Raw genomic sequence first — 12975 nt, 5'->3', positions numbered from 1 at the left:
TTCCATGTGCGTTTTCTATGTTTAGCAATTCACATGCTCATGATTGTGTTATAATCAGCCACAATGTGCAGTGTGGTCATGTGCTCTAGTGGTTTGCAGCTTAGCAGCAATAGGCTCGATATAGTGTAGAGATGCATGCTAGGCTAGGTGTCTCAGTTATGGAAGTATATTCTACGATGTTCACACAGTGACAGAATCACCTAATCATGCATTTCTCAAACCTAGTTGCCCTTGTTAAGTGACAGCTGACTGTCGCATATCTGGGGCTTCCTGAGAACATAGGAGCCCTGCACCCCCCCTCAAAAAAAAGGAGGGGCTTGGAAAAGTGTGGAGGGAAACAAGTTGGCACTTAAGTGTTGAACCGTTTTCTCTAGGAAGGGAGAGGGGGAGAATCAAGGAAGATGCAAGCCAGTTAGCCTGAGGCACTGCATGCCCAGAGCGGGCTCAGACTTGCAGCACCAGCCTACGGCAGTAATGTGGGTGTCACTAGGGCCACCCTTCTTCATGATCTAACAGCACAACTGTGAATCACATTCCTTGCTTATAGAAAATCTCCAAATCCTTCCTTCCTGATATTTCATCAAATCCTTGACGTCATGAGCTATGCTACACTCACTTCTGTGGTTATGAAGGTAGAAGCAGCAAAGTGAAGGCCGAAATACTTGCTCCCTGACATCCATGTAGCAGCCCCAGATTCAGTTCAAGCCTCCTGGCTTTGTCCTGGCTCAGCCCTGGATGTTGAAGGCGTTTGGGAAACCAGTGAATGAAAGACACGTCTCTTTGTCTCTTTGTGTGAGTGTGTTTCAAGTAAATCAATCAATAAAAATGAAAAAAAAAAAAATCCTGTGCTCCTTTGAGGCATGTACCATCTAGCCAAATCCCTTTATCGCTTCTGGTCAGCCACTGTCCATCATTGAAGCGAAGTTGCTGCTTCCCCAGAAGCAGACTGTTCTTCCCCAGAAGCAAGGGTCTGCTCTCCACCTGTTTGATTCCACTGCCCAGTGCATGACCTATCTGCTCAGTAAGCTGGACTCTGGGTTCCTTGCTCTCTGTCACTCAAGGATTATCTCCGCCCCCCGTCAGCATCCTGATTGTTCACATCAGAGTTGCAGAAAATCCACTCTCTAATTCAGATGCTCTTTCTGGGTGCTTGTTTCCGTTGTCCTATTTTTGCCTATGCTTCTTTCTAACTCAATTGTGTTTTCTTTTTAAGATTAATTAACTGAAAAGTAGAGTTACAAAGAGAAAAGGGGAGAGAGAGTTCTTCCATCCACTGGTGCACCCCTCCAATGGTCTCAATGGCTGCAGCTGGGTCAGTCTGAACCCTGGAGCATCTTTATGGTTTACCACCTGGGTCCAGAGGATCCAGATCTTGGGCTGTCTTCCACTGCTTTCCCAGACCATTAGCAGCGAGCTATATCAGAAATGGAGCAGCCTGGACTCCACCTGGCATCAATATAGGATGCTGGCACTGCAGCCCTTACCTGCAACCCCATGACACCAGCCCCTCTCACTCCCTTCTTTCTTCTTCATTCTGTTTATATTTCAATGTTTAATCACTCTTTCAACTTTTTAAAGATTTGTTTATCTTGGATGGAGCAGGTACCATGGCACAGTGGCTTAAGCTGCTGGCTATAGAGCAAACATCTCATATGGACTCCGGTTGGCATCCTGGCTACTCTGCTTCTGATCCAGCTACCTACACACGTGGCTGGAAAAGCAGTGGAAGATGACCCAAGTCCTTGAGCCTTTGCGCCCATTAGCAAGACCTGAAAGAAGCTCCCAGCTCCTGGCTGGCTATTGTGATCATTTGCAAAGTGAATTAGCAGATGGAAGATAGCTCTTTCCTTCTCTCTCCTCCTCTTTCTGTAACTCTGCATTTCAAATAAATAAAATCTTTTTTAAAAAATGTGTTCATCCAATTTCTGTTTCATGGTGCCTATCTGCAGAAAACCCTATACCCTAGTAAACCCAACCAACCAACCCCTCACTTTCCTGCACCTGCTCTTAAACAGCTGACTCTTGCTGGAGATAACCATAAGGTTGAACTCCTGGGAGCCACGACACATTCATGGTCATCACTCTCACCAGCCACTGATGCCAAACAACCTCATAGCACATGCCTTGTTAACTCCCTTCTCGCACTCATCATAGCAATGTTAAGTGTCTCCTCTCCTCCACATCACACCACCCCACATTCTTTAATAGTTTGCAGGAGGGCTGGGCACAGTAGCCTAGTGGTTAAAGTCCTTGCCTTGCCTGTGCCGGGATTCCATGTGGGTGCCAGTTCCATGTCCCAGCAGCCCCGCTTCCCATTCAGCTCCCTGCTTGTGACCTGGGAAAGCAGTGAAGGATGACCCAAAGTCTTGGGACCCTGCACATAGGAGACCCAGAAGAAGCTCCTGGCTCCTGGCTTTGGATTGGTTCCGTTCCAGCCATTGCAGCCACTTGGGAGTGACTCAGTGAATGGAAAATCTTCCTGTCTCTCCTCTCTGTACATGTGATTTTCCAATAAAAATGAACAAATCTTTAAACAATAATATCTTGCAGGGAACTCCAAGGCATGCTCTCACCTACTCTAGCCATGCTGTGTGTCTTTCAGTTCCTCCAACATGCAATGCCCCTTCCTCCTTTGGCTCTTGGCAAAAGGTGCCCCGACCCTGTCCCACGCAGCAAGCCCTCCCCTTTCTTTCTGCTCATTTAATACCTGCTTATCCTTTAAGGCTTGGCTTGAAGGACACTGGAAGCTTCTTTAACTTAGTTATGTCAATCTGTTGTGTGTGCCCAGAATCCTCCCTCCACACTTTCTTCATTGTTATTTAGTTATGCATAGTTATTTAATATCTGTCTTCTCCATTAGCATGCATGTTCCTTGAGGACATTACTGCATGCACATCCTGTCGGGTCGTATTTCCAGTTCCTGACAATGCTCTCTACAGAGTCAAGTCTCAGAAATAGTCGCTGAGTGGGCAGCTGAAACATGCCTCTTTCTAGTTAGAGATTCTATTTCCATGCACAGCCAAAAGCTAAGGACTAATAGTCCTTTGTATTTGTGGTTTCCGTAAGCCCTTTGACCTTTATTTTCCATTTCACAAAGCTTGTTATGTATATAATATACTGTCCTCTTCCTCTTTTCCCTCTTCCCAGTGATGTGTCACAAATTGATGTATTTTTATTGGGTGAGGCTCAGGTAATCTCCTGTTTATAGCTCTGACCTTTCTATGTGCAAACAACACAAAATGAACTTTGGTTTATCTCTGACCATAATGTACTGCTAATTGCTGGAAGGCAGGCTGTAGTCCACTGCCCACGTGACCAGTGGGGCATGACCAGAAAGGAACGTGAAGAAGAGCCGACTGAGGGACTTGGCTACAAGCCGTCCAGCTGCAGTTTCGGCCTCCCTGGACGCCCAGAGCAGAGCCGGTGAGCACAACAGGAGTATGGTGTTGAGGTGAGCAAGGTCATGAAGACCCCACTCTTGGACTTGGCTTTGTGGTCACTGCTTGTCCAGTCTAGTCTCACGTTCTGGACCACCCAGATGAGTCAGAACTGCCACAGCGGCAACTACGAGATCAGTGTCCTGATGATGAACAACTCGGCTTTCCCAGAGTCCCTGGACAACTTGAAGGATGCAGTGATCGAGGGCATGGACATAGTGAGGCAGCGTCTGCGAGAAGCCGGTAAGAATATGGGCAGAGACTCCCCCTCTGCTGTTGTCACCTCTAGGGGCACAGGGTCTCTAAACCCAGTCTTCTCTATGATCCGTCTCAGAGCCCCCTGCTACTTGAGGGCGGGAAGTGGACTTGAACCCTACTACTTAGTACTCACAATCCAGCTGGCTCTGGAAATGTGTTCTCAGCAGTGAAACACCCCAGTTAAAACAGGGTTTATTGCCTAGTTCCAGGACGACATCATATTTCCTTCTTAGCTGCTCAGAGGCAAGAATGGGTCTGCACCTGACACATCGCGAGTCACCGTTCACACAGGCGCTGAGTCTCTCTGGGCTTTGCATCCACTGAAAGGCATCTTTTTACTGGCCTGTTCCCTCTTTACATTTCTGGTGGCTGTCCCTGTTAGATATGATCAACTATAATACCATCAAATTCATGGCTGAAGCTTTTCATTGCATCTTTTAAATTTGGTAACATTGCCTAACATATGAGGGCCTTCAAAAAGTTCATAGAAAATGTGTTATGAAAAGTTACGCATAGGTTAAAAACTTGTTGTACCAAAATAAACTTCTGGTTCAATTCCACTTCTAAGAAAGTTTTGAACATAAAGAGAAAACAAGTCCTGCCTGATAATTTACAGCTACTTTAATATTTCCAGTCTCTTTTTCACCTGTTTCTTAGCTTTCTGTATGTTGAGAACATCCTATGGCATACAATTTTGAATACTACTGGTTCACTTTACATTATTCTACTACCCCTTGGATTAAATATTGCCCAAATAACTTCACAGTTTTTTTTTAATTTGAGACTATTTCTAATCCGTCAATGCTAGAAATATTGTGTCTTATTTTTTCCCCCCTCTTGGGGCCAGTACAGTGATGTAGCCGCTTAAGCTTCCATCTACAGTACCAGCCCTTACGGGTGCTGGTTCAAGTCCCAGCTGCTCCACTTCTAATCCAGCTCCCTGCTAATGCACCTTGGAAAGCAGCAGAGACTGACCCAAGTTCTGGGTCTCCTGAACACGTGTGAGAGACCCAGAAGAAGCTTCTGGCTTCAGCCTGGCCCAGCATCAGTCACTGAGGCCATTTGGGGAGTGAAACAGCAGATAGAAGATCTCTCTCTGTGAGAGAGCTTCACTCTCTCTGTAACTCTGCCTTGCAAATATATGAATTTTTTTTAAGTCTTTAATTTTTTTCTCTAAAATCTTGTGAAAAAATAAGAGCAATAGAGCACTAACTTAGTTCTGTGCATAAACAAGTTCTCTCCAGTTGTCTCTGAAGCTAAATTCAGATGTATGTAAGTCTCTGATCTGCAGCTATGATGAAATTAGGAGGAAATGTGACAAAATCTCCTTATGTGCCATGGAGGGAACATTGGGGTGGACCTGGATTCAGGTCACTGTCCCAAACATTTCTCTGATTGGCACCCCTGAGTGTCTGTTTCTTTATTTATGCCTAAGTGTCATGTGTTTGGTAAGTCGTAGATGCTTTACTTACACCACCCCTCTAGTCATCACTAGAGAGTGATGGGTGTCTTGCTTGACACTGACTGCACAGCAGAGTTTCATAACTGTCAAGATTATGTAAGCCGTCTGTTTGAAATGCTGGCTCTAGAAAGCATAGCCCCAGGCTGCTGCTATGGTGTAGCTGGTAAGGCCACCACCTGCAATGCCAGCATTCCATATGAGCATTTGATTTGTGTCTCAGCTGTTCCACTTTATGGTCCAGTTCCATGCAGGGAAAAGCAATGGAGGATGGTCCAAGGATTGAGCCCCCAAAACCCATTAAGGAGACCTGGATGAAGCCCCTGGCTTCAACCTGGCTCAGCCCCGGTCGTTGCAACCATATGAGCAGTGAACCAGTGGATGGAAGGTATCTTCGTCTCTCTCACTCTGTATTTCTTTCCAATAAATAACTGGATCTTTTTTATAAAAAGAAAGTATATAACATTCCACTTTAATATTTTTGAAAAGATGTACTTATTTATTTGAAAGGTAGAATGGTAGAGAAAGAAAACACAGATTGAATTTTATATCCACTGGTTCACTTCCCAAATGACTGCTGGGTCTGACTGGAGCCAGCAACCAGGAATTCCATTCAGGTCTTCTACACAGTGGTAGAGAATTTTATTTGTAGGCAATCAGATGAGAACAAAGGATCCAGGACTGAAATGGATACTCTGATGTGGGATGCATGAGATGTAGGTACCTCAAGTAGTGGCTTAGCGTGCTGTGCCATAATGCCAATCCCCACTATAAGATCTTTACCCATACATGATCTAAATTTTTCATTAATATAATGGAGTGAAGCATTAATATTAGAAACAAAGATTTAGAATATGACAGATCTTAGTTCACATCCTGAATAACCATTTCCACCCAGTTTATCCTGAAGTAAATTCCTTAAGTTTTCTCAACCCTAGTGTTATCATCTGGAACATTGGGATACAGGATAGGCAAGTCACATAGAGTGTGGATTCAATGAAGACATTTGTACAAGGGACTCATGCACTAACTGAAGCAGTAAATGCTCATTACATGCTGGCTGTTTTCATTGCTACTGTTATTGAAGTAGCATGGTGGCTACTGTTCTGCTGTTGGGAGAGAACACACTGTCTTGCTTAGTAAACAGTGTGGTGAGTTGGTTTATGTCTTATTCTCTAAATTCATACAACTTGAATTTTAATTCCTGGCCCATCACTAACTGGTTGAGTGACACTGGATGAGTTATCATTCCTAATATTGACTCATCTCTTCTTTGAAGGTATTATTAGTAGTGTGGCTATTAAATAAGTAGAGAATTCCGTGGAAGAATGAGCAGTGGTGCTCAGATTTTTTTTGACTTGATATGACAAACTCAGTTGGATGAATGCTTCATGCATAGTAAACACCAGAGGAGAAAGAGAGATAGATCACTTGTATTATTAACAGGTCTAGCATTATTGTTTGCAAAAAAAAAAAACGTACACATATTTAAGAGTTAAATTTGTACCCTCTATTCTGCAGCTTCCCACCCACCTTCCCAGGCCTGAAATGTTACAGGCATTTGAGGGGTGAACCAGGGACAGAAGATCTCCCTTTCTGTCTGCTTTTCAGTTCAAATATTATGCAGGCAGGGTGGGGACACAAAGCAATACCTAGAGGAGCCACTTGCTTTCAAAGCCATATTTAGATTTGAAATTGCCCCCTGTGACTGGAAAACGTTCTCAAGGTATCACTTGGGTTTTAGGGGAGATCCAAAAGAAGACAAGCCCTTGACTAAATTAAAATATATATACATCTATAAAACCATAAAATACAGAGACAGCATGTTACAATATGGTCCACATAAAGTCACTCTCAGACACTTTGGTGTCAAGACCTGCTTTCACTTTGAAAAATTCCTGGGTACCTGAAGGGCTTTGTTTACTGGTACAAATATAGCTGCTTATTGTGTTGAAAATTTAAACAAATATTTAAGCACTTGCTTGTAAATGCATTGTAAAGCGAACATTTCACTTATGAACATAAGAATGTCGTCTTTATTAAATAATGCAAAAAAGAGAGAGAGGGAGGGAGAAGAATGGCACTGTTTACACTTCTGCAAACGTCTTTAATGTCACGTAGCAGTCTTGCACTCTTATGTTGTCGTCTGCCTTCATCTATTGCAATGATACATGTCAGGTGGCCTGAAAAGCCACAAGAGGAGGAGAGTGGAAAAAGCAGAAAAAGTCTTAATATAGTTAAGAAAGTGGCTTTGACATTGTAGATCCCCCAAAAGGAACCAGGACCCCTCAGTGGCTCACACTCTGAGAACAGCTATTCAAGAGCTCATCAAACTCCAGAATCATGCTGGATCTCAGTTCTTCCCCCTGCCAGCTGTGCAACGTCATCAAGTTAATCTACCTTTCTAGTTTTCTACTGTCTCATTTTAAAATTAGGATAATAATTACCCTATAGGAATCAGAAGATGATGACATGAAATACAGCTTACAATGAAGCATGGCCCAAAGCCAAGCATAGCCCAATGCCAGACTAGCAGGAACGGATATGATGTAGGGCCATTCTATCAGTGAACAGATGAGGAACTGGTGCTGCCAGAATGAAGTCACTTGTCCAAGATTACACTGACAGATGCTGGTTCCCCTTTTCCCAGGCTTGGATAAAGTTTACACTTGGGTTTTGGCTGAGCCCACCAGGAACTGTGTGGAGCCCAGCATTTGTAAGTGAGTTGTCCTCAGTGAGCCTTAGGGAGGTGGGAGCAAGTGGAGCCCTCTAGGATGGAACATAGGGAGGGAAGAGCAAGCTGACACATTAACAGTCTTCCTGAAGCTCTGTCTCCATCAAGCACCACCTCGCTGGCTTCTGCTTGACATCTGACTCCTCCTGCTGCCTCCAAGAGCTCCCTCACCCCATTTTCTTCTAGTCCCCACATACACCCTCACCTCGCACATTTTATACTTCCTTTATACTGCTCTCCTGCCTTCACATAGCCCCTATTTCCCTATTGTTGTGAGAGTTCAGTGAGAGGGTGAAGTACTCAGAACTGTGGCTAGTTCCTGGCTACCCTTAAGTGTTAATTGCACTTAAACCCATCAATCACCCTACCTCAACTATCAATATTCTTTGATTGGTCTCATGACAACGACTTCCTCTAATTGATTAGTCCTGCCAAAGGATTAACGTTGCTCTTTTGAAACTAATCCTGAACAGTGTATCACAAGAAATGCTAACTTTCTTAAATCAACCAAAATCAGCAACCAAAAAATGGGCCAAAATGCTGCCTGGCTAGCAGACAGTCATCTCTCCGGTGGCTGAACGACATAAAGGCTCCACCCAATGGAAGCGTTTGGGTCTGGGCTGCTCACCTGGGAGTCTCAGCCGAGGCTTCTGGATCCTGGTTCTGGCCATTGTAGCTTTTACGGAAGGAATCAGTGAATGAAAGCCAATCTCTCCCTTTCAAATGAGTAAGTAAATGTTAAAGGAAGCAGAGTGGCTGAGACTTAAACGGGAACTCCATATGGAATGCCAACATCAGTAGAATTAAAACACTTGTACCACAATATCAACCCCGACAGCAACTTCTTATGCATCCTACCTTAAATATATATCCAAACTGCAACTGTTTGCCTAGTGCTTGCTGCCACTGTAGTTATTAACATAAGTTATTATTAAATTACTCTCCTAACTAGTTTTCCTGCTTCTATTCCTATAACACATACTGTATTCTTCCCACCAAAGTCCATAGAAATGAGTTTTAAATGACAGAATTTCTCTACTCAAAAATTTCCAAAGACATCCAACACCAGCATAAATCAAAACTTCTTAAAGCTTGCACGGTTATGCATGATGTACCCACTAGCATCATGGTTCACTCACATCACTCAGCTCCCAGCTTGCTTCAGGAACTCCAATGATCAAGAATAGTGGTGGTCTGTGTGATCCCCAAGGAAAAATGTAAACCTCAGGAAAGCAGGAACATAATATCTGTGGCCTGAACAGATGAATCAAGATAGGATGGCAAAGCAGCCTGAAGCCCTAGGTGCAGTGCAGCAAACAGAACAAGCCCGAGGGAGCAGGACAAAGTGGGATGTCATTGAGGCAGGGCCTTTGCTTTCCTGCCATTCTGCAGTTCTATGTGGGAAACTTTCAGAGTCGGGTTGTGAAAAGATGAAGAGAGCAGTGACCATAAGAAAGAGTTCCCCTAACTGCTTTGTGGTGATGGTTACACAACTCTGTATCACTCTTAAACATCATTGTGGTGGCTGAAATGGATGATACTATTGAGAATCAGACAGAAATGAAAGCATATCTGGAGAGACAGAGACAGGCAAGAGGTTAAGCAGGAGTAAAACAAGGCCTTGCAACTGTCCCTTGGCCTGAAAGTGGACATCTTATTTCTGGTTTTTTTATTCTTTACCTCATGATCAGTTAGCAAAGGATCCACTTCCTGACTGGCAGAAACAAATGAAGAGTGACATGCGATTTCTGTCTTCCTGTATTTCTGGGTAACAGGCCTGAATGTGACTGTGAACGCGACCTTCATCTACTCAGATGGTCTGATTCATAAGTCAGGAGACTGCCGGAGCAGCACCTGCGAGGGACTTGACCTGCTCAGGGAAATTACAGTGAGTATTTGCCTGTGAAGACATCCGTAGCTCCTGTCCTCTTGCTGTGGGATGCTTGCCGTGTAAAACTTCAGTGTGGACCAATGGGGTATCTCTCCCATAATCTCCACATGCAGCTCACACTCTGGCTTTGCCCCTGTAGAACTTCCAGGTGTCAAGATCCTCTCAGGAATCCAGGAAAGTTGGGATAAACCATACACAGCTAATATACTGTCAGTGATGTGGAAGACAATTAATTTGGTATTAAATTCTCTTTTGAACCATACTACAGCCTAATGTTCTCATGAAATAGTTTGTCTTTATGTCCTACAGAAATATCTGAAGACCCAGGTTCTGATGTCGCATCAAGAATCTCTTTCTCAGGTTATTTCCATTTCTCAGATCATGAGTTTACTGCTTCTCTGAAACCTAACATTAAAGAAGGAACATCAAAATGGTAATAACCCAATATCAGAGTAGCCATAAATGTCAAAGGGTGAAAAGGGGGAGAGAGAGCTTCTTCCTGTCTAATTCTTCCTTCCAGCGCCCCCAACCAGAGCTCTAAGGAATATGACAAGCTTCCAGGGAAAAGTCAGTGTGCAAGGTGCTTTTTTACAACCACACCTAAAAAAGGCTTTCAAAGAAGCAGAGCCTGGGAATAGAGCCATGCCTGGATCAAAAATTGTTAGCAACGAATGATGTAGGCCGGATAGGCCATACTTACGTCAGGCGGAGCGGCTGTTCCAGGATGGCTTGTCTATAATTCCTGAGAGGTACAAGCTGATTTGCCAAAAGCCGAGATCAGGAGTTCCTAGCCAGGTTCCCCTGGAGAAGTAGCTGGAAATCAGATAGCAATCACTATTTCAACCCCATCTACAGATATCCCTAAAATCAAACTTGGTCTCTCCTCTAAACTTAGTCTCCCCACAACCCTGCCACAGGTACTGCTTGTGCTATGCCCCGGCTCCTAGTTCCTCTTCCACGCCTTCTCATCCTCCACTTGATCAAGAATCCAGGTTCTCCCCACAGGCAGCTCACCTGTGCAGACACCTTCTCCCTCCACCTGCAGCTTCTCCATTGTCTCCTCAGGCCAAGTCAGCTCTTGTCCAACTCACTGAACCATCTGGTGCTCCTTTCTGTTTGACATTCAAACACCTTACGAAACCCACCCACTTTGTAGCTTTCAGGGACCTTCCTCCGGGCTACTTCTCATCTATCCATTGATGAATTTGTTAGAGATTCATTTGTTTTCATCTCCCACAGAGAGAAAAACGGATGGGCTGTGTTCTAATGGGACCCTCGTGCACATACTCCACCTTCCAGATGTAGTAAGTATTTCAGTATGTTTGTGTTTTGAAACTATCATGGATTGGAATTATCACTGCTGAAGTGACTTGGTAGACCACAGGCTAGCCAGGGGCATTCAGTCGGGGGGATGTTGGGACCTTTGTGTTTCGGCCACATCTCTATAATTGCCATTCCCTCCCCGGTTGGTTCTGCCTTTGCTCAATGTGAGGTGACTGACATTGCCTGCTGATCTGAGCTTGAGAAGAACATGGCATGGGTCAAAAAACTAGCTAGGATGGGCTAGGAACGCAGCATATGCTTGTAAATGTGTTTTTTTTTTTTTTAATAATGTGGTTTTTAAAATAATCTGCATGGGAGCAGCCTGCTTTAGCGGAAATATTTCCTTCTTGTTATTTATACACGGAAAATATTTCCTTCTTGTTATTTATAGCGGAAATGGGTGTCGGGGGTCTTATCTGTGTGCGCCACTTAAGTTAATCCTGTTGCTGGTTTCTTTCTCACCCCTTGGCACAGCCTTGACACACAACTGAACTACCCCATGATTTCAGCTGGAAGTTTTGGATTGTCATGTGACTACAAAGAAACCTTAACCAGGATGATGACTCCAGCTAGGAAGCTGATGTATTTCTTGGTTAACTTCTGGAAGATCAATGATTTACCATTCAAAACTTTCTCCTGGGATTCTTCCTACATTTACAAGGATGGGACTGAGTCTGAGGACTGTTTCTGGTAAGCATGATCGTGACTGTCCTGCTGGCATGGGCCAGGCAAAGCAGCCATCCACTAGGGGCAGGTTCCCTGTTTGTGACCAGAGGCTCTTGGTTTGGAATAGCACCAGAAATATGAACCAGCCAGTTTTCACTCCCACAAAGAAAAGCAGAGGTTCAAAATGAATACAGTGTTTAAAGATATTATTAGCAGAGACTGCATTTGCAACATTCTTTTTTAGTTTTGGAAGTATACGTATGTCTACTTTATGGATTCCCCGTAATAACTTCTCTGAAAGAAAAGAAAAAAGGAACTAGCAATGGGCCTGGCACAATGGCTCAGTGGCTAAATCCTTGCCTTGCACACCCAGGATCCCATATGGGCACCGATTGGTGTCCCAGCTGTTCCACTTCCCTTGCAGATCCCTGCTTGTGGCCTGGGACAGCAATAGAGTACGGCCCAAAACCTTGGGACCCTGCACCCGTGTTGTGGAAGACGCAAAAAGAAGCTCCTGGCTCCTGGCTTCAAATCAGCTCAACTTTAGCCACTGCAGCCACTTGGGGCATGAACCAGTGGATTAAAGAGCTTTCTTTCTATAAATCTACTTTTCCAAGAAAAATAAATAAATCTCAAAAAAAAAAAAAGCGTTTAGACCCCCTTTTACAAAGAGGGAAAAAACATCTGGAAAATTAAACAAATTAATGCTTTGTTTTTTGTTTTTTTTTTTAATTATTTGAAAGTCAGAGAAAGAGAGAGACAGAGACAAAGCTTCAATCTCCCCACTTGGCCACATGGCCAGGACTGGGCATGGCCAAAGCCAGGAGCTGGGAGTTTTTCCAAGATCTCCCACCTGGGTAACAGGGGCCCAAGCACTTGAGGCATCTTCCACTGACTTTCCCAGGCCCCCTCAACTCCAGCAAAAACGGTTAAAGAGATAGGTAGCCGAGTTACTGCCTGCACCTCCAGGATACTGCTTCACTCTGCAGTCTTTCTCCATCCACGGACGGTTGTATACCGCATGAAAGCATTTTCTTCAACAATACATCATGTACATGAAGGTATTCCCATAGGAGTGTAGCCCCTAGTGCCATCACAGCCATCTTAGTTTCTTTCCATGAACTTTTTTTTTTTTTTTTTTTTTTTTGGAACATCACAGTTACAGAAAGACAGAGAGAGGGAAAGTCAGAGAGATATCTTCCAACTG

At 44.1% G+C, this 12975-nt stretch overlaps 1 protein-coding gene across 1 annotated transcript in view; it reads left to right on the top strand.

Annotated features, from left to right (window-relative positions):
* Positions 1 to 3463: 3463 nt before the first annotated feature.
* Positions 3464 to 12975, top strand: part of GUCY2C (guanylate cyclase 2C) — a 57660-nt gene continuing 48148 nt past the window's right edge. Inside the window, exons 1-4 of the mRNA XM_040967329.1 lie at positions 3464 to 3680; positions 9664 to 9776; positions 11019 to 11083; positions 11577 to 11792. Of these exons, the coding sequence (XP_040823263.1) occupies positions 3464 to 3680; positions 9664 to 9776; positions 11019 to 11083; positions 11577 to 11792 (611 nt within the window). The remainder of the gene's footprint in view (positions 3681 to 9663; positions 9777 to 11018; positions 11084 to 11576; positions 11793 to 12975) is intronic.

Source organism: Ochotona curzoniae, unplaced genomic scaffold (assembly GCF_017591425.1).
Source record: "Ochotona curzoniae isolate NIBS_2020 unplaced genomic scaffold, NIBS_Ocur_1.0 contig_1482, whole genome shotgun sequence".
Taxonomy (NCBI): domain Eukaryota; kingdom Metazoa; phylum Chordata; class Mammalia; order Lagomorpha; family Ochotonidae; genus Ochotona; species Ochotona curzoniae.
The sequence above is the reverse complement of the archived record's forward strand: the minus strand, read 5'-3'. Positions and strand labels throughout refer to the sequence as shown.